A 23,600-nucleotide genomic window follows, 5' to 3' on the forward strand; every position below is an offset into this window, starting at 1 on the left:
GAGCGCCGGAAATTGACGTCACTTCCGGTGCTCTGCATTACAAGCCGGCACCGAGACCGAACAGGGAGACTCGCCGCAGAGGAGAGAGAGAGAGGGGCGCCGAGCGGGTAAGCGAAAACCACTCGGCGCCCCTCTCTCTCCTCCGCTTCAAAAAAAAAAAACAAAAAAAAAAGCGCTTGGGGCGGCAAAGTGCCGCCCCTTCTAAAGTGCCGCCTGGGGCAATTGCCCCAGTCTGCCCCATTATAGGGCCGGCCCTGTGTGTCTTTCATTATTTTTGTGTCTCTCATTCGGAATGATGGCTGTCCCATACTTATGCGTAGAATGTATCATAATTTATTTTTGGAGGAAAGGGAAATGCTGACAGTACTAGGTGATCTGCTCCAACAAACTCTTTGGAAGGATAGTGATGCCTATTTTTTTCCTTGGCCAATTCACCCAGTTGGGCAGGAATCCCCAATATCTGGACACTAGAATGCTTGCACAGGAACTGTAAGCTTGAGGACATTCATGTTTCTCCCTTGGTGCAGGTTTTAGCCCATTTCCTTTTCCACAATAGTGTTTTCTACAGTATAAGCATTTTGCCACATCTGAGTGATGTGGTGGCAACATTAAAAAAATTCTAGCATTTGGTATGCCTAGGAATCTACATGTTACCTTATTGCAAAAACCATGTGATGTGAGGAGAACACATGGTTTCTAGTAAAGGAACATAAAACGTCCTGTAGATTTTAATGCAAAATAGTTAATAGGCAGAGATTTGTTTTTCTTAGTTAAATCTGGGCATATCAATATTAGATGTTTTATCTCACTTTTTCCATTAAATTCACAGCATTGCTATTTGATTACTTGTGATAAATTCATCTTGGCATTGAATCCATCCCTGAAACTCTAGTTAAGGTAATAAATACAATAAATACAAAAGAAGAGGCATATATAAATCTAAGAGAGATGTGAAATTTAAAAACGTTTTAAAGAACATGGATAATAATGAAATTTAAAAAGAAACCTGGTTATATACTATGGAAAAATACGTTATCATGTATGTATTATTTCACATTATGAAAAAAATAAGTGCTGCATAATGCATGCAAGTACTGAATTATGAAATGCAGCAGCTTTGCTTGTAAAAGTAAAAAATGAGTCCTTACAAGACTTTGATTTTTTTACACATCCCTGCTTTGTATGCATGCATGACCCCAAAGTCAAGAGCAACACTTTCAGTGAATCTTCTCATTACTTCTCAGTCTCTTACCTTTTAAAATTATACCCTCTATTCAAAAATTATTATTTTGAATAAATGTGATATAGGTTAAAAAACCCAGTTATATATATATATCAAGGTTTCATAATATAAATTTGTCTGTTATCTATGGAATGTTCTATGACCTCACATGGCAATTTATATGAAAGGTCATTAGCCATGTCATGCTTCAATCAGGGCCGGCCCAAGACAAAATGCCGCCTGGGGCGAAGTTTAAAATGCCGCCCCCCCCCTTATCTACCCTTCCTCTCCCTAAGCCCCCCCTCCCCCTTGTACTTACCTTTCAGCAGTCCTGCGGCGAGTCTCCCTGTTCGGTCTCGGTGTCGGCTTGTAATGCTGAGCGCCGGAAATGACATCATCTTCTGGTGCTCAGCATTACAAGCCGGCACCGAGACAGGGAGACTCGCTGCAGAGGAGAGAGAGAGGGGCGCCGAGCGGGTACTGACAACTTGGTAAGCGAAAACCACTCGGCACCCCTCTCTCTCTTCCGCTTATAAAAAAAGGGCTTGGGGCGGCAAAGGGCTTGGGGCGGCAAAGTGCCGCCCCTTCAAAAGTGCCGCCTGGAACAGTTGCCCCACTCGGCTCCATTGTCGGGCCGGCCCTGGCTTCAATACATCTATTACAAATGTCCAGTCAGGTTAAGCAAAAGAGCATAGAAAATTGTGTTAACATTTCAGGAGGAGATTTGAAGACATTTTAATAAAACCTTTGCATCACATACCTTCTGTGCTTACAGAGTGTCTCGTCTGACCTTTCTGGAGTGAAAGCTCCACATTCTCATTGGTGGCAGCACTATGTTCCAATGATTTAGGAACATTTCTTGATGCTGCCCCTAGACTTTGACTTACAATGGTTCTTAGCTATGCATTGTAAAGGCAAGTCTAGTTATGATTCACAATGGATACAAGAAATCCTTGCTTAATCATCACTCTCAAATAAATCAGGTTTCCTTTTGCAGAAACCTGCCCCTTGAAATAAAAATGAAATGCGTGACATTCTTTGGACAAGAGCAACCACAGCATTTATCGATAATCAGTACGGGACTTACATGACTCTCAAGCTTGATAATCAGCAAAGGACCTTGGCAAGGTTACCCTAAGAATCTGTAAATATAGATATAGTTGTGCCTTTTATAACTACAGGGGTCTATGTGATTAAGTTAATGAAATACTTAGTACCGACCTCTTCAACACTGCAACAACAACTAAGGGTCATCCAAGGTGAAACCCATCCCCAAAAACACAATTCCAGAGATTGTCAACCAAGAAGACGTTCAAGACATTCAAATGCAGAACTGTAGCTTGGGCTACCTTGAAAATATTACTTTGATGTAAAAAATGCACCTACCTAACAGGAAGGACAAACCTGAAATTTCATTTACCTTACCCATAACTACCTAACTATTCCAGCCACACATTAGCTAATCTTCTCATCCTTGCTTGCTACCCCTAGCCTATAATTCTTCAGCATTCTTACTCCATCGTTCGGCTGCTTTGTCTCCCCTGCACTGCATCTATGGAATTACCAAACTGTATTGTTTGTTACAATTGTTATTCTAAAACAGTGCACTCATAGTATTGTGTCACCTTGGAATGAATGTGCAGGCTCTCAGTGTCATCCAGCCTGGATCTTACGCTTTCATATTGTCATAGTGTCAATTTTTTTCACTGGTATAGAACTAAAATCTCTACTTGAATATAGGTGACATAATTCCGGATATATATATGCCCTGTTACCAGGGCTGGTGCAAGGATTTTTGCCACCCTAGGCAAAACATAATTTTGCCGCCCCTGGCTCCACCCCCACAAGCCCCCCTTTGCCACACCCACTTATACCCCACTCCTCCCCATAGCGACCTACTTTGCCTATAGGTGGCACCAGCCCTGCCTGTTACTAATGGTTGTCATATGGATTATGATTAAGTGCCTTTTGGTTGCCACCAATATAATCTTTTTATGGCCTATTGAAGGATTATAAAAGTTTTAGAGTTAGTTTAGTGTATATTTAAAGTTTCCAAGTATGTTAATTCCATATGGGAGTGAGAGACCTCATATATATAACGTCAACAAAAGGACAAAGCACCAGATTTCATAAATTCACTCTAACATTATGTTCCTCTAACAATGTTTGTATGAGATTATATTTTTCTATATATGCAAATTTTGTTTGTGAAAGATGTTTAGAATTATCATGGAAGGTAAACCGTCACAAAGTGAACCTCTGTTTATTTCCAATATTCCTGAGCAGGATGTACAAATTTATGCCAACTTTGATAATTGTGTAAACTTTCATTCCATCTGCTAAAACCGAAGCTGTCGCATAACAGAACTCAACAATATTTATAATGCAAAAAAAAATTGGAGCATAGGGAAAACAGAGAAAACAGTTACACAGGAAAAAAAAGGCTTCTTACAGTTCATGCAGAAAATCTATTTGAGACATTGCAAAATTGAAAGAAACTAAACATTAGACTGCTAAGTGTGCCAGGCTAAATCAGTCAATTCTAGACTGCTCTATAATGAACAGTAGAAACAGAAACGGAACGCACATTTTTTGTGCCTTTTTTGTCAAAAAAATCAGTTTATATTACAGTAGAATCTTAATGTGATTATTTTGGCAACATTTCCATTCTCTTTCTTTAAATTGCATTTGCTGAACTGTCTTAAAACATTACGTCTCGCTATAAATGTGTCACTTGACAAGCAAACTATTTTTTAAAAAGTTTCTTCTCCATTTTTCCACCTGTTGTCTTTATCTCTGCTTTGCACGCTTATGTCAGGTAATGTACAATAAAAGATAGCGCATCATAATTGCTTTTGCAATATGAATCCCATTAAAAAATGAACATATTTTGTTCTTAAGTATAAATGGGATGATTCGTATTTTTCAATAAAAAACTATATGGTAAAATATTCAATATTAGCTAATGCATTATTGTACGGCAGATTTTGTACAGCATGTCTAAAACACTCAGAGGTTCTGATACATTGCATAAATGGTTTAATGCTATTAGGCTACATTAGCCATCATTTCAAAAGGTGTATAGCATCAATGGTTTGACCACAATGAATTATTCAATGCCGCAGATTCAGTATGCTACATGTTATGGTTATCAGCTTGTTATCTGGAATACCTGTCCCATCTTCCCAAATCAAAAGGGTAACTCCCGAAAAAAATACACAAGACTAATGAGTAAAGAATAAAACGGTATTGGGTTAATTAAACATATCCTTATTTTAGACACGTAACAACAGACCACAAACTCAATGGAGTATGTAACCATATGGGTGGCAGACAGTCAAAAAAGAAAAGCAACCTACAAAGTGTCTTATGTGATACCCAAGTAAAGTATAACATTGACTGCCTATGAAGGGATCTAGACAGGCACATGCTGCATTTTAACAGAAAACATTGTGTCAACGTGCCAGTATAAAAATGCACTCCTTTGAAAAAGGATGGTTTAGGTGCACTCAGCTAGCTCCAAATTTGATATAATATACTGGCTTATAATAACCGCAAGTATATGAGAACAAACCTAAGATAGGCAAATGACTTAAAGTGACACTCTAGTGGCACAAACAAACATGTGACTGAGTAATGCATACTAAAGTACTAAAGTATGCAGTTCCTACAGTTAAAAATACCTTATGGAGAAGCTGCAGATCCAGAGCTGCAGTTCTCCAGACTCCTCCACGGTCTGACATTTTGCTACACCGATTGGATGCTTGAAGCAGCCAATCAACATCAAGAAAAGCTTTCCCACAGAAATCAACGGTAGCGCTTTCTTCACTTGAATGTTTGCCGCAGGTAAGTAAGTGATGTGTTAGGAGATGTGTTCAGCTTGTGGACTGGGCGGAGGAAAATGGGGCAGATGTATATGAGAGTATTCTGCAGAAATAAAGTGTTTTTGAGAAGTGTCCTAAAAGCACAAGTGACTATTTATGTTGGCACGAAACACAAAAGAATCATAAACTTGAATATGTTCGTTAAGGCCAATATGTCAATATTTATTTTTGTGTTGTCTTTTTACTAGTCACCAGCACCTGTCATATCACAAGGTTTTATTTTTCTATTTCAACATAACGTATTTTGCGAGCATTTTAATATTGACTTATTTAGATAGGATTTGCGTGTTGAGTCTCCCTTTAAACTGGCGAATATTACACTTTAGACTATATATATATTTATATATATATTCATATGCAGTATTTATATAATAGAAGAAAAGGTTGTGCAGTCAATCAAACAGGCAATTCAAAGCAAGACAAAAAGAAGTAGAGCTGTTGAAGTAGATAGGAAAACTGCCAAAAAAAATTCCTTTTTTTGCAAAACTGAACAGAAGCACATATTATTAAAAATAAGCAACTTTAAGTTTTATTGCTTGCCAGCCAATATTACAATAGCCGAGAACAATAGTAAATTACTTTACCAAATACAAGGCCATTATTCATTCATTCTGGGAATGTAGTGTACTTTGCTTACTGATGAAAAGTTCTGAAATTCTGTATTTATTACTAAAGTCAACCTCTTGCCTATAAAAAAAATCTCTTGAATCAACACATTCACACGAAAGGAAGCTTTATGTTTTTAGCACTTTCCTTTAATATTTCCGTGTATTCATAATAGCTGCTGTTAGCATAACATTTCAAGGGCATTTTGTGCTATTTTTGCCATGACAACTCTCTGTTAACAATTGTTTATGACAATGCTTTGTTTCTTTTTGTATTCTGTTCATATTACATTCCACAAATAGATGCTAGTGCAATGTATATGCAATCAAATTATAATTTCCTTTACATTGCATTAACTATATATATATATTTTTTTTATGATTTTTTTGCCATGACAACCTCTCTGTTAACAATTGTTTATGACAGTGCTTTGATTCTTTTTGTATTCTGTTCATATTACATTCCACGAATAGATGCTATTGCAATGTATACTTTGTACTTTTTAGACCATCATTGTAGTTTCAACAAAATGCAATGTTTACATAAGCCATCAATTTTATTTGAGATTTGAGTGTCAACCTGATATCTATGGCAGGTAGCCACAAACATCAGTATCTTCAGAAAGTAAAATAACTGTTCAGCATATGATATTTGACACCGAAAAATAATCCTAAATGGTATGTGTGATAGCATAGGTTACTGATTCCAACTAGTGGACTGCATTGGGAGACGGGTCCCGCGGGACCCACCAAAAAACTTGCGGGCGCTGGCGGTCTTGCTGGGGCTGCGGGCGGGAGCGGGCCGTCAGACACTGTACCTGCGGGTCCCGGTAATCCCGCGCAGTCCCGCAAGGCTGCCTTCTCGCTGCTCCCTTACAGTGTCTCCTGTCTTGCTCCGCCCAGGAACAAAACGGAGTCACGTGATTGACGTCACTTCCCGTGACTCCGCCTTGTTCCTGGGCGGAGCAAGAAAAGAGACGCTGTGAGGGAGCAACTCGAGGGCAGCCTTGCGGGACTGTATGGGAAAGCTGCAGTTCAGGTAAGGACTTGGGCTTTATTGGCCACAAATCTGGCGCAACACCCACATTGCGGGAGCAGGCGGGATTGGGCAAAAAATCAGCGGGAGCGGATGGGAGCGGGATTAAAAAAGCAGTCCCGCGCAGGACTCTAATTCCAACACTAAGTCTTATGACGGTAACAATTTAGGCTTCAAGTATTTCCTTGTTAGTATATGGAACCAAATCCAGTTGTTCTGATGGATCCACTTCTGGTTATATAAGCACAACTTGGACATTATAAACGTATTTGCATTCAATCATATACGTAAAACATTTGCATATACGTAAAACAGAGAAATGTCTGTGAAAAAAAACACATTTTCATTCCCCTATGTTAACAAAAAAAAATCAGTATTCAGATTCTTACTTGGTCCTTAGTAACTCTTATATATACTGGTCTTTTTAGATGGGGGCGCAAGTTAGGGGGTTTCTGGTTGCACATAGAGCTTACAGCATGGTAGAAGCTTCACTGGTAGCCTTTACTGATGTCATTGTGAGTAACTCTGCCTGCCCTTCCCCACCTTGCGTGAGAAGTAAAATAACTCTTGTGGCCAAGCGTATGTAGCTGGCGGCCACAAGTATGCCACTTAGTGGCTGCCTGGCTCTGCTCTCAAGTCATGGAGTTGTCACCACTTGTTTGGCACATTATGAGTTTCACACATTCAATCAGATAAATATGAAAGGCCCCGTGTTTGGCGAAATGAGTCAGTTTTTGGTCTTTTTGTTTTTCAAGAAGGTAATTTTATCTATTAATTGTTCACATCTGTAGATTTACCAGTTGCAAATTCAAAAAATGAGGGTAGCAGAATGATGCATTTTTGCAAAGTGTTAATCCTTGGCTAACCATTCACAGATACACGGTCGGTTCTTGAGAATTTCCACATTATTCTTAGTACCAGTAGAGCAAACTAGTATTGTTCCTACAAGCTGATATTGATGAATTAAGTGGGTCGTATTTTCAATCATAAGATGAGGCGCAGTTGTAATTAATGCACTACCAATAAAATGAGGAATGCACAACAGCTAGTAAAACAGCATTAATCAGAATTGTTGTTTAAATATCCAACAAAGCTCATAAAAAGCTCATGAAATTTTGGAGATGTTTATAATGGTTCATCTCTAACACACAAAAGATATTCCAAACTATATAAAACTTTCTTTTGTCAAAGTTTTTTCTGCAAGAAAATGAAATGCCATGTCATATATTACCCTAAAATAGGGCATATTGTGGCGCTAGTAGACACAGTGTGAATAATGAATTGTTCTATTACAAGTTGATGGTTTCAGGAGGTACAGAAACATTACCGTGTTTCAGCTTAAATGTTTAAATATTAAATGATATCATACATATTTTAGCTTGGTAAGGTTTCCTTTCATGGACAATTTATTAGCAAAGGGCCTTTTTTAAATAAATTATCTCTCCATTTTCATGTCACTTCTGTGATATTGAACAGCTAGGAAAAGGACCATATTTTTGCCATTTTTTACAATATGCTTGTCTCAAAGCCATATTCATCCATATAAAACTATTTCTCAGTACCTACATATAAAAAAAGGGAACATTTAGATCAGCAACATCCCTATATAGTCATAACATGTCTACTTTTTAACATTTTGGGGACCAAGACACTTCTTTCAAATTTGTATTTTGCACTACTGTGTGATCCTTCTTGTACCTAGAGGGTACGCTAGATGATACCTTCTTTTTTATTTTTTAACAGGGCGTATGTTACAAGAATGATGCAAAAATATGAAGTATCTAAACAAAACACACACAAAAACAATAAGCTTTCATGAATACATTTTGTACCTTGGTAAACAAAGAGCTTTCATACAATAATATAATTTAACCATACAGCGTGTAATAGACAAAACAACTTCTAAACAGACCTGAGTGAGTTAGCATTATGAGAACATCCATTCGCAGTGCCGTATGAAATGTCTTAATTGACAGGAATCACATCGGTTTATCTATCACAGAAGAAGAACAGCTTGATAATGTGCCTGCCTGAACTGCCTGGGTGAGAAGCCGATTAGATTTCATTATACGATGTACAGAAAAACTGATCAGCTGCAATAGAATACCATTTTGAATTGATATTCCTAATGTCCTATGGCACAAACTAACACAAAGAAAAATATGGAAACTGCAGGCTACATCTAAAACCGTCAGGATACAATTGAGTATCAAAAAAGATTGTGTCAGTTGAAATATTGTTCTTGTAAAGTTGATGACCACGCTGGCTACAACGTATACCTGCAAAAACCAATTAACTTTGATAATCACTGCTTGCTTCCAGGAATTAAAGGACAAGAAGCCACTTATGTTGTAAAAAAAAAATAAAAAATGCGACAACAGATAAGGAAAAGTTTGCCTAAGTAGTCTTCCCATTTCCTGCATGAAAATTATAGCCAATAAAGGTTCATTATATTAAGAACACATAGATGCCTATGACCTACAGTAGACTTCATCAAAATGATATGAACCTTATAAACACATCGCAAGCACTCCAGTTTATAACACTATATCGTGCGCCCAAATTCAACTTTTCTAGAAAAAAAAAAGTGGAGCCCTATCAAATGCATGTTGTTACGTCTTCTTATTCTCTTATTTATTCCTTAATATCCCATATCTCTTAACACTGCTAAGTTGAAATCCTTTATTACAAATATCAATCAAACGTTGCCATAGGGTATGTTTCAAAGTTTTTATACTCTATTAATTAACTGCAAGATTAGTTTGGTATCTTTAAACCAGTAATACTAGATGAAAACATATGAAGACCTCACCAGATAACTCTGGCTGTATTTGTAAAGGACAAATTAAGAAACACGAACCACAAATGCTTTACTGAAAGTAAATTAAATGCATCTCTCTGAAAAACTAAAAGAAACACGATCTTGGAAAGAAAATTCAAAAAAGAAAAACATATTTTTTTTTTTCAATTGTAAAAGAACACTTCTCATCCTTTGACTTGCATTAACAAACCATATATACTGTGACCTTAAAGTCAAACATAGAATTGCTAAATAAACGAGTCAAGATAATTCAGTAGCTTTAGACAAGTAATTAGTGTATGGCTCTTGTGAAAGCATTATAAATACAGACACATAACTTTTGTAGAACACAGAAGACAAATTAGAATAATAATAAAAAAAAGTGATACCATCATTTTGGAATTAATTTAAATAGTATGACAATGAGATGACTCAATTTCTGTGTTTTTGTATGTGGTACGCTTGAGTTGATCATCAGTAACCGAGTGCTTCGTCCTACATGAATGCTATATGTATTTATATGTGTGCATGCTGCTTTGTACCATAAATCTGGTTTTATAGTTTAGAGCTTAGTGGTGCTAATTTCATAAACATGTACACTTGCTCCACGTTATTGTTTCAATACTCTTCCATAATCCCAGTCTAAACTGTAAGTAGAATTTCTATGGCTATTGCTACTAGCCATAGTGTGACCATAGACTTCTTTTCTTAATATACAATGTCGAACTCTTGAATTGTTAAAATTGCTTCAAACACAGAATCATGCTACTATAAAAAATAAATGACAAAGTAATATTGTTTCTTTACTATATAAAAGGGACTTTTGTTACAGAGATGTGCATTGGTACGAAAGATATGTGTTCTAGAGAAACATATATGCAAAAAATAATCATGTTTGTAGTAAATATTGTGAGAAAATTCATCACTCCTGTATTTTTTATATTACATATAGTTTCTGTAGTCTATTTTGCAATCCATTATTATGGTTTCATAAATAAATAAATAAATAAAATAAATCTTTAAACTGAATAGAAAGTAAACGAAGCACAACTTTAATACCAGTTTGACATTTAATGAGTCTAACTTTAAACAGAAATGTTAAGAAGGTCAACTCTTGGGGATCGTATAGCATTGCATTTATGCTAATATCAGGCATATTCTGCATATAACATCTCTGAGCCAGGAGAATCACCGGAAGCATTTAGTAATGGAAACCAATTATCTTTATCTTAATAATATAAAATAACAAAAGGAAGATTCTGGAATTTCCTGTGATGTATAACGGAATCCACAGAATTGGATACACAGTTATTAATGAAATATTACTGTAACTGGCGTAGCTGCTTTTAAAAGCTTACCCCATGGCACTACAATGAATTTGTGTTTTTTTGGTTATATATGATTGTATCAATGTTCTCTTAAAACACTCATCAAATCACTGTCCCAGCCAGTATTTAAACTTTTTTTGGGGTAACCCATGTTCCCAGCTCCCAACTCATGGAATGTAAATGCCTGCTAAGACTAAATAAATAAAGTTGTTTAGTGAGAAGAATTAAAATGGTCAAGTTGGACAACCAAGGACGTTACATTTAAACCCTGTGCTACTATAAATATTATATTATATTATCTCAATATCATGGTCTTTTCAGCTATATTTATTTATTCTTTAAAATCAACGAATCTGAGTTTTAGCATTTAACCAGATGCTTTTGCATACTAGCCTGTTATATTATGGATCTTTCAAAAAAACCAAAAACTTACATCAAATGTTTTTTCTGCTCCATGGAATATGTAGTGTACTGCATAAAAATACTCAGATATTATTGTCCAGGGAATTAATGAAAAATTAAAAAAGATTCAAGGAAAAACAGGAAGTCTGCAGACAGTCCCTGTTCAACTAACTAAGGTTGATCACCAGAGGATGCAAGCAGATACTTACACAGTTATTTTATCTATTGGCACAACATTTGGTTACTATAGCCTCTTAAAATTCTTCAGTTCTTTAAAATCTCTAATTGTCTATAAAATCTAGTGGCTTGATCAATAGAAGTTAACATTCTACAGGACTCATGCATGGGATGACCTGTTACGAACAAATTTGGACTAATTTTTAATTATCGTCTCATTGTAGAAAACATGTCAATGGTTCAATCAATACCAAATTGGTATGGTGAGAAGACAACTCTTAAAATGGTGCTCCTTAACAATGGATACTAAAGCCACATATATTGACATATTATATATATATATATATATATATATATATATATATATATATATATAAAGATGAAAACATATACATTAGGATATATAAATATTGTTATTACCTTCCAGAGTAGAAATTATTATAGTAAAGAAATTACCTTCTGAATAGCTTCAAAGGATTGCTGAACATTGTTCTCTGACCCATTGCTCCTGTTAATCATCCGCCACATCTGAGAATACATGCTGTCTCTCTCAAATGGATTCATCCCTTTCATTCTGACATGGTCATAAACAGCAGAATCAATCACTGTGCCATAAGGAATATCTGTTTGTTTTGAAAGATCCTGGAGAGACCTAAATTAATAAAAATAAAAAAAAAGGGAAAAATATATTGATTGACTTCCAAAAATCGCATGTTATGGTGAACAGATATGATAAACGACTAACACATTTTCAGATTTACGGATTAACCTCACAAATGTCACTACTGCATAGTGAATATGACAATAATATGAAGGTCTGATAGCTTCCACATTCTTTAGAAGGTTCATAATTTTTTTTAGGAATGGAATGACATTTATTTGATAATAACCAGTAATGAAGACCTTAGGGTGATCGCATACAACATAGTTTGTAAAGGACAGATTGGAGACATTTATCAGACCTTTAAGGAGACTAACCACTGATATGAAATTAATTTCAATGGGTCCCGCCAACAAAAAGGTCCATTTTACTGGGTTGTTAATTGAATAAATGCTAAAATAGTTTGTCATCCTTTTTAATTAAATACTGTCAAACAGCCATGTAACATATCAATTTAATAGAGACTGATCAGTTTCTATCCTTATGGCTTCAACATATCACTATGAAACTCATGTAGATAAAAAAATCACAGTCTTCTGTGGCATGTATAAGCTCACATGGTTTAATGTGAGAAGATGGTGTTGGAGATGTGAAGGCTCTTCCCTTGGGTGGCTCCCACTACAAAAGTGATAAGTCAAACATGCGGCAGATACAGTAAATTGTTGTGATTTTCAGTAATTGTCACAGTTGTGGTGTATCCTGGCCAGCACCTTGGAGCAGTGAGTGAAAGGATATCCACACCATGTATGTATGTATGTTCTTTGGCTCCAAGTCATGTCACTTCATGTGCCTGAGATTGGCACATGGTGTATTATTAAAGGTAGGGGGCAATCAGAGCACACATTTGGCTCTGCTTTGATCTTGGTACCCGCTAACACCCACCAAATCTCTCACTGGTACAGACATTTGAAATATCTCCATTTTATATCTAGAATCATAATGTTGTTATCAAAGAAAAAATATAACCTTTCACCTAAATTGTAGCTGTGCTTGTATGCTATCCTTTTTTCTAGATGTATGAGATTCTATATGATCTCCTCTAAATTGGCATTTCTCACAATTAGGCATTGCTAGCTATCTTATTTGCTGTACAATTAATTAAGCCCTGTTAACAAACATCACGGAATGTAAAAATCTAAAGAAATCTTTATCTGGGTGTTATCCCGTAGAAACATGTAATTGCTGCTTAAATAATCACATTCAGAACCAGTTAAAGTAATTAAATTAATGGGCGCTTTAAACTAGCAGGAAGTGTAAAAAACACTTTCTTCACACATTGGCAAAAATGCATTTATGTACAAATTTAATGATGTTATTAGATTTGGCTGTCAGGACAAAAACTGCAAGCAAGAAACCAATTAGTCACTTAATAATTGAGGAAATAAATGTTCATTCATTTTCTAATCACTTTGTGTGACTCACGTTCTAGCCATCTCTGCATCTTCTGTGGCATCCTTTATGGGTAGGTAAATGCATTTATGCAAGTGTTATAAATACTTAAAAAAGAATCTGCATAGGGATGGGTAACCTTTAGCAACCAAGCTGTCTCCTTTTTGGTTATTGTTCCAACTTTCATTTTAGTATGTTCGCAGAATAACAAGAGGGAGTAATATAAGTTCAAACCAGAGCCGTAGGAAGGGTGAGGCGAGAGAGGCACTCGCCTCGGGCGCAGCTACAAGGGGGCGCACAGCCGTCCGATCAGCAGCTGCAGCCTACAGGGCTGGTTGGGGAGATCACAATCTCCCCAGCATTAGGGAGTGCAAGGTCTGTCACTTCAGATCCCTGCTTCCGTGCTCCCTAATATATACTGTATATATGTGTGTTTGTGAGCTTGTGTGCGTGTATGGGCAGATGTGTGTAAGAGCAGAATTTTGAGCAAATTTATATTATGTTGACACTTTAAAGCTGCAGCATGAGTCCCTGTGTAATTTTCTTTCCAGCTTTGCAGGGCAATGATACACATGTAGCCAGACTCTACACAGTTCCATTCCACATCTCAGACCATCTTTATAATAAGCTTATTTTTCTGTTTGTAAGCTGGTGTGTATATGTATGTGCATATGTGTAATGGTGATTGTATGTGTATATGCGGGTTAATGGGCAGGTGTGTCTAAAAGCAGTGTATGGGCAGGTGTGTGTAAGGGCAGTGTATGGGTATATGTGTGTTCATGGGCAGGTGTGTGTAAAGGCAGAGTGTATGGGCAGTCCATTGTAAGGGCAGTGTATGTGTATATGTGTGTTTAAGGGCAGGTATTTGTAAAGGCAGTGTAAATAATTTAAACTCTGTAAAAAAATTAGGTGGGGGGCACAATTTTCCATTCTTGTCTCGGGTGCAAAAGGAGCTAGCTATGGCTCTGGTTCAAACAGAAGATGAGATGCTGGGGTGCTAGGATGTATTTTAGCTGGGGCTGAGCGTGATGGCAGGTAAGGATTGAATAGTAGGTGTGTGAGCTTGAGCCGAGACTAAACCAGAACCTCTCATCCCCTCGCAAAGTACACCAAATCCGGTGTTTTTGGATGGCGAGTCAGCTAAACTTCCACAGAGGCTCAGCCTGTGGTTTGACTCGACTCAACAGTGGCTTGTATCTATCTATCTATCTATCTATCTATCTATCTATCTATCTATCTATCGATTTATCTAATTTGTATTTATATAGAATTAAATTCTTCTCTCAGGTTAGAAATACCATGCACAACATCTTTCCTTTTGGGTATTATTGTGGAATTATTAATTTAGAGATTAATCCCACACTGAGAACAGTAGAGGGCATTTCAGTTCTAATTGGATGATTGCAGTTAGCACATTCTTGGGCACTTCCTTTGTATGTATTTCAGATAAATTTGTATCACAGTAACTGCAGTGTAATGTTCTCAGAGAACACTAACAGGATGGTATTATTGTATAATAACAGTTCATAAAAAAAGAGGTTAGTGACAATTTCTAATAAAGATCTGTAGAAATAAAAGCAATTCTACAGTTTATGAAGAAGGAAAAAATAAACAAAATCAATTCTGTGTACTGTGCTAGTTTGCAAGTAAAAATACCAAACTAAATAGTAATCAGTTGTTATTTGTAGACTGAAATGTCCTAAAATTAAGTATGGTTTTAATTTCCTTTCTTTTCTTTCTTTCTTTCTTTCTTTCTAGCACATTTTCATATCAGTACAACCTCTGTACAGTTCTTTATTCAATTTAATTCAAAACAACCACTAGAGTTTCAAGAATTCCAAAATGTCAGCTAGCAAAAAAGATATCCCTCAAGCTATTTAAGTAGCATGAAGACCCATTATCTCAGTTCACAAGTGATGCATGGTTATTAATTAAATTAAACATGTTTCTGTACCGCTGGATTGTGGTGGTAGAATTATTATCCAAGGAATAAGAATGAAAGAACAGTTAGGGTTGAGAAAGAACTTCACAGTATTAAATAATAATTTAAAGATGGCTCGCATGCTGAGTTTATTTGATTGCCATGGTATGCCCAAATCTGGGTTGTTATAGTGAGATACTGAAAATTGAAGTTGTTGATGAACAGCGATGAAGTGAAGGAATTAGTTGACTTAAAAGATGTAGCTGGATTGTGGCATTACTCAATAAGTAATAATAGCCCTGGTACTTTTCAATGACATTTGCCATTTACTATGTCTATAATTTAGACATATTATGCTTCCCTTCAGGCATATCAGAAGCTTAGCCTTGACTTTAACCCTGCTGTTCATGCCCTTTACTTTTAAACAACATTTAACGTTATCAATCATTATAAAATAGGTGAATTGCATGCCATTTACTCTGCTTGTCACACTGACTGCACTTAAATCATAATACACTAATTTTGCAATGAATATGGATTTCAGTATCAGTAATTGATTAGTCAACTATTTTTCAAATCACATTAAGAATACAGATAGTTTAACTTACATGTTGATAGAAAGCACCTTTTCTCCTATTTACCTGTAATTTGAAAATATACAGTTCTCTCAAGTAAACAGTCCTATATATCTTGGTTTATTATAATCATTATAATGTACAAAGACAAAAACATGTAGTTTCATTATTTGAAACCACACATTTAAATTAAATAAGTGACATGTTTCAAAAGCACCACACAGTGATCAGAGGCTGACATTATTATAAGCGTAGCTGTAAACCTATAGAAATTACAAACTGAAAACTAAAGACATGGGAATTCAACACACAGATGAATGCATTGATTTACTGGAAATTACAATACTCCAATGAGAAACATCTACAGTTTCCAATATACACTGCATATACAGGGTAGCATTTGAAAAGAAACAGGGGGAGTGAGAAGAGAGAGGAAGATAGAAAAGGACTGAGGAGTTGAGAGCCCTAGAAGGTAGCTCATCATACCTGAGCTAGTCACAGATGAGCCGATTAGGTAGATGGTGATCAAGCTAGGGATTCCACATTTGCTGGCATCTATCACTGTCCTTGATTCTCCTTTTTGTAAATCTTCATCGCCATGGCCAAACATGTTTTAGCTTTGATGGAAGAGGGTAGTTTCCACGTTTGATCTAGCTATCCCTTAATGTAAGATCGTAATTGTTGCTTCTGTGTGTTGTTTCATTGTCCTATATCTTAGACAAGAATTTCCAATGCATCTACCTCAAAACTAGCATAGCGCTACTAGCTCTACTAAACATGTGGGGAATCAGTGGGAATCGTGTTCTTCCTTCCCTTTTCATCCAGAATAATAAATACACAATGTTTTAGATTAAGCTCAAAAGCTACATAATTGTTTTTCATCTCAAAAACATGCTCTTAGTATCCCTTTTTTTTTTCTTACCTCAAGTGTAACATAGCGTTGCCAACTAATGTTCTCTTAGGATACAATTTAATCAGTGAAAAATAAATATAATTATTCCTTCAGCTAATTAATGCCTCTGCTTTGTAATAATTCAGCGTTAGCAGCCTCTATATAATTATTTCCTAGGATGTTGTTTTCCTGTTTGGAGCAGTTTGTCAACTAAACCCTTCTAGTTATAACTTTAGTCCCTTATGAATACCAATCCCTCTAATTACACTCATTTGATACCACAAACTATAATGAAAAATGGGTTTGCTCTTTAATTTTAGGAGTTTTTCAACTAATACATTCTCAGTCGAATAAACTATCCAATGAAAAAAATATTGTCTCATAAGTTATATTAATAGTACGCATCTTGTTAAATATTCTCATTTTCCAGCTGAGTAATGCAATGATTGTGGATGTTACATTAGTAGAAAAGCCAGTGGCCACCAGAAAAAATGGACGCAAGTATTGATAAAATCCATTAAACTGATTCAATTGTAATATTATTTCACAGTGTTAAAGTAAAGGTGCAGCCACAGAATGTTCTCCTAATAAGTGCTTATTGTGGAGACAACTAATTCCAACAAACGTTGGACCACTAAGTTGTCGTGTGTATTGCATGGGGTAAGACGGCATACCTTTGTTCATCAGAAGCAGTTTATGTATTTACTTTTCTTTATATGGTTAATATATATGGTTTATAGCTCAAAGAATAAATAAATTAGAATACTACATGGCATTTATTTCAGCTTTGGCTGAAATAAGATAACTAATGTACTCATTGTGGGGCATTTGAAATGCTTGAAATTTCACAATGTGTGGTATGGTATGACCAAGATTATAACTGAACAATTTATTCATTTTTGGTCTTTTCTTTCCAATGTACCTATCACTAGCAAAGGTTTCCATGTGTGTGTGTTTAGTTTTTCTAGTATTGTTTAACTATAACTTTATATAGGGACAGGAAAGAGACTGGAATCATAAGGTTTGCTTGCTTGCTGAGAAAGAGAGATGCTATCACACAAACAAACAAACAAGCTGGCAAACATGCTTCTCCACACTCACTCAGTCATCTCTGTCCTGCTGTGCTCACTCATTGCTAACTAGCTTACCTTTTGCTGCCCACTTTGAAGGTAGGATCATGGTCAGATGGGGCTGTCCCAAACACACACACATATATTTTTGTGTGTGTGTCTGTGTTAAGTACAATATATTGTCAATGAACATCTGGCTGCTTAGTATAGTAACCACTATTGGAAATCCCAAGTAAATGTAATATAAGGGGGAATGAAGGAGACCAAGCTGGGGAGTCAAGCATTTTATTTCCTAAAAAACTGAACAAAAGTTAACTTTGGCTAGCCAGTGATGTGTTCTGGCCTAGACCGACTAGTCCTAGGGCGGCAGGTCTAAAGGGCAGCAAACCATAGACAGATCACTCTCTTGGGTGCTCAACAATCCGCTGACACCTTTTAAATAAAATACAATGTAATGTGATTGATAGAAACACAAATACATATACAAGCAGACATTGTGTCCACACACTGATATGCAGCCATTTAAGAGGCACAACCACATCCATTCATACAGAGACATCCCTACATAAATACATACAAATATTTATACACAGAATATCTCTGTACTTGTGACAGCAGGCTGCTGGTTAGAGGATCCTGACACAGTAACTCAGTGCTCTGTTTTCCTTACAAGTAGAGAGCTGTTAAAGGGGCTTCTAATTGGCTGATCCTAGCACATGACAGGAAATGAGAAACTCCCTTGCCTTCATTGACCCAGCAATGGAGCCTGTCTGGGTCTCAGCAAATACCCTTAGAGATGGAAAAGATCTAAAGGCACCCAACACAACAAGCATTGTGTTCTTGCCGTGTTGTGCAGGCAGATATATAAGTGACAGGTAAGAAGTGTGAAGAACTGTGGTCCCTTGGCACCAGGATCCATGGGGAAAATGTCCCCTTTGCCCCCATTATATCATGTCATTGCAGCACAAGACCTACAAGGGAATCTTGTAAATATGGTGGAATAATGCATTCAATGTTAAAAATAAGAATAAGGTAAGATAAGAAAATAACAATAAGGTAAGATGTACAAAACAGGAATCACAACAGAACATACACTCTCAAAAATTTATTTTATAGACTTACTGGATGGAGTTTTCAATCCGAGAGATTGTCAAAAAGGCAGCTAGGTTTGCTGTGTAGGAAGAGATGACAATTAAGGCAAACAACCACCAGGCTCCCATCATCATGCGGGTGGCTAGAGTGGTGTAAGGGACTTCTCCTCCTGGTAGGAAAAAAGAAAATTGGACTTTTACTATTATTATCAAAGAGAACTATAGAATTACAGTTACTGAATAACAAGTGGTAAGGGGAGGGGCCTAGTTTTAGTGCCACCTACTCATGCTGTGCCCCGCCTCCTTTTTTGAACGAGGTGTGTATGCAGGGTATATTTATCAACTCTATGAAACGTAATGGAATTGAGTAAATGCAGGACATACAATTATCTAATTGAATAACAATCATACATTTCAACGGACAAAGTTAAGTAATTTGGCCTAAACTTATTAACAAAATAAACATTAAGCTTGTCTTTAGCCGTTTTTTTCCATTGCAATATAAGAATTGCTATTTAATTCCTTTTGAGAGTTTTGTAAATCACTATTAATTTGTTTTTGTAATGTATTCAATGTTCAGAAGAAGAAAACAAAACAATAAAAAAAAGTACAAAATAATTATAAAAATACATGATCTCTTTTTTGATTTGCAGAAACTAAAACAAAATTTATAGCCCAATGGTTCATAAACTGAACATTCTCTATCTATCTATCTATCTATCTATCTATCTATCTATCTATCTATCCCATTACATGAGTGTTTAATAATGCTTTTATGCAGCTATAACAGTTTCCACTCTTCTGGGAAGTCTTTCCACAAGATTTTGGAGAGTTTCTGTGGGGATTTTTCCCTATTCATCCAGTAGACCATTTGTGAGGTCAGGCACTGATGTTGGATGAGAAGGCCTGGCTCACAATCTCCGTTCCGTTTCTTCCCAAAGGTGTTCAACGGGATTGAAGCCTGGGCTCTGTGTGGGCCAGTCAAGTTCTTTGACATTAAACTCATCCAACCATGTCTTTATGGAACTTGCTTTGTGTACTGGGGCACAGTCATGCTGGAATAAAAAGGGCCTTCCTCAAACTGTTGGAAGCATAGCATTGTCCAAAATGTTTTTGTATGTCCCCTTCATCATATTGGACAATGTTATGCTTCCAACTTTGTGGTAACAGTTTGTGGAAGGCCCTTTTCTATTCCCAGTGCATAAAGAAAAGTACATAAGGTCCTACCTGGAAAATAATCTGTAGATGCCCACAGCATAGATTGTATCAGTGGATTTGATAAACCTGGTGTAACATTACTGTTGTAGCTCTGAGGGCAAACAGTTGAGATCTGACATTGTTTACAATGATATGCTTTGGTCTGTAGTTTAGTGGATCTAAAGTATTCAGTAAATATATCTGGAAATTTCAATACATTTGGAAATTTGATGCAGGATGTATTTTTAATATTTTGTAATTATGAAGTAAACCAAAATAATATTTGTCTTTTCAAATTTAGCGTTTACTTTCTCCACACATACTTGATTATTGGTACCAACCCAATCATTTTTACACAATGTTATACATGTATCCCAGCTTTAAGAATAAGAAAAATATAAATGTGACAGATCTAATCTTCAGTATTTATCATTTGCACTCCAGCTCTACATCAAATAAGACGCAAATATTGATTCAGAAGCAGTAGCTACAGAATACAGTTAATGTATGAATTGAGGCAATGTTATTCTGCATCTGACAAATGTAATAATGCGTCATCTTATCTCTGAAATTGTTTTTTGGCCAGATCTACAAATATTCTTTTTCTGCATAACTGTTGTATTGTTGCCAACATCACCTATAATTAATAACTATAGCAACAAATCTTCATAAACAAACATAACAGAAATGTATCAAAATTCACATTCCAGGTAAAATATTTATAGTTTCAGGGAATACTAACAATTCAATCTTCCAGATTGGGTATAAAATGTAAGGGATACTTTCTGAAAAAGAACTGACGAACTGCAATAAAATCAGAAATCTTTTTTCTTTTTTTTATAATAATAATTATAATAATAATCATAATAATAATAATAAGGTCAATATAGTTAAAATGTTTTTGCCCATTTCTGGATATACATAGCTGGCCTTTGGATATAACACTGTGCTTACACTAAAATATTATTATGGGTTTATGGGATTCTGTTCAGTGAACATCATGACATGATACATTTTGCTTTGTTAATGAAATAAATTATTCTCGTCTGCTAATTACCTGAAGCAATTTTATTATAGATTATCAGTACAATTTCATATATTAATAATTACTAGATGAGAAGGCTGTTAAATGGACACCTTTGAGAAATACCATATATGTGATCTGTCAGCACATATGTAATGCTATAATATATATATATAATTAAAACTCAAGTGTTCCTAAAAGAGGAACTAATTGCATTTAATAAAATAGACAACATAGGTAAAGTTCAGCAATTACTCCTCCTGTGATAAGTGTGAAGTATTCTAAATATCAACTGGGTAATTTTGCTAGTTTAATAAATTCAAATATGTATTTAATATTAGGAATTTACAGAGAGCATACTATTTTGATGTTGACCTGTTGAAAATGTAACACTTTAACATTTTTATAAGGGTGTATCACAATTACAATTACAGGAAATAGCTAGATGAAAATAAGTAATAAAAAATAATGGAAAGGTAAAACATGCTCTTTTGCTTGGAGATATGAAAACGCTTCTATAAAAACGCTTGCAAGGTCATTTCAAAATTCCCATGGAAACATTTGATACCTTCACCTATACCGATGATAAAAGTTTTGCTTAGATATGTATTTCTACAGAAGATTCTGTTTGTTGCAAGCCTAATGCTGCTGCATTTCCTTGGTGAAAATAATGAATACTTATTTACAAAATTAACTATCTTAAATAATTTGTTTTGGACCTATGCATTTTAGCACTGTGATTATAAGACTTATTTAATCTGATATTTATCAAACTAGGATTGTTTTTGGCTCCAGACTCCAGTTTTCAATGCTGTACTACATTGATTTAATTCATAATTCAACGTAAAAATCTACTTCAGAATAATTGTTCTCTTGGGTGATGTCCTTTACCTTTATTTAAACACAGATGATCAAATTCCTCCAATTCCCACCAAAGCAAATCACATTCATCAACCCATCCATGTATTTGCACAAAATTGCTCATGTCTGTTTAAATATCATACAATAAACATTGTGGGTTATAAGACCTAAAGATCGATACCATTTGGATGGACTGCCAATGCTGATCTCTGTTGGCTAAATACCCATATCACCAAGGACTTAATTTACGTCAAAGCTTCCCCATTGCAGGCAAACAAGCTACTTGTGCCTTCTAATGTTATGGAAACATATCTGAAAAGAGGTGTAGAGGTGGGAAGCTGGTGAGGACTACATAAAACCTAGAGAAGTAGTAAGTCATTCGATGTCCGCAGGGATGCAAATTTTAATCAAACTGTGTATCACTAAAAGTTAAGTTTTTGTTTCAAAAGTAAATAACTTGTGCTGATAAATAGTGACAAATATATTTAAGATTAAAATTATAAAATGTGTGTTGAAATAAATAAATAACTGGCTTTTATAAACATTGATGATTATGAAATATCTGCCCTGTATTCAAGAAGCTGAGATTCCAATTTTATGCCTCAGTGCCTCTCAACGTTTTACCTAAACAGTATTTTATCATGAAATTAATTTTCCCCAAATTAATGTCTTTAAAGTCCAAAGTGTTCCTTAGTAATGGAAATAATGTTAGCATAATAAAACAGTTATGTTATATTTTAATTCCAAAGGATATGTTTGAATGTTGATTAAACCAAATGTTCCATGATATTTTTAGTTTAAACTAGACAATACAAAAAAGAAACAGGAACAGATATTGTACAAACATACAAAGCATTGCACAGCGCTGCAAACTATGATGGTGTTATATAAAACAATAAATAAGTGTTGTTTAAATAAGAAGGTATCCAACATTTCTGTGTTAACTACACCATGGTCTGCTTTAATGCGAGTTAACAGAACACATTCTATGTAACTTACATAACAGTTAAAATCAAGTAGTAGAATCTTGGGAGTCAATGATAAGAAGATCGCTTTTGAAAACAGATTTCATGACTGATGGTTTAATTAACAATGGGATTGTACATTCAAGTTGAAAACAAAGTGCACCAAACCAAAAAACAGCAATACCTATAATAGATTTATTCTGGTTTTGATGCCACAATTTACTCACAGGGCTCATTTGGTGAACCCATGTCTTTATGAGGGTGCTAGTGTGCAAGTGTTGAATAGCACTGTTGCTTATCCTGTCCCTGGAATATAATGTGTATGACTGAGCAAGTATATAAAAAGGGTTTGTGATGTACACTGCCCCAAATGTGAAACACTGCACATCAATCTCTACCACAGATCTGTGTTGGAGAAGACGTGGTGGTAAACAGGGCTGGATCTTGGCCTACGGTGGCACTTTACAGAGCCGGCCCCTACATGGTTGCCAGGTGTTCTG

At 35.7% G+C, this 23,600-nt stretch overlaps 1 protein-coding gene across 1 annotated transcript in view; it reads right to left on the reverse strand.

Annotated features, from left to right (window-relative positions):
- The window catches only part of GRID2 (glutamate ionotropic receptor delta type subunit 2), a 418,284-nt gene that overhangs the window by 45,200 nt on the left and 349,484 nt on the right, over window positions 1-23,600 (reverse strand). Inside the window, exons 12-13 of the mRNA XM_053461590.1 lie at window positions 19,085-19,223; window positions 11,911-12,106 (exon numbers count right to left, since the gene is read on the reverse strand). Of these exons, the coding sequence (XP_053317565.1) occupies window positions 11,911-12,106; window positions 19,085-19,223 (335 nt within the window). The remainder of the gene's footprint in view (window positions 1-11,910; window positions 12,107-19,084; window positions 19,224-23,600) is intronic.

This window comes from Spea bombifrons, chromosome 1, assembly GCF_027358695.1.
Source record: "Spea bombifrons isolate aSpeBom1 chromosome 1, aSpeBom1.2.pri, whole genome shotgun sequence".
Classification (NCBI taxonomy): domain Eukaryota; kingdom Metazoa; phylum Chordata; class Amphibia; order Anura; family Pelobatidae; genus Spea; species Spea bombifrons.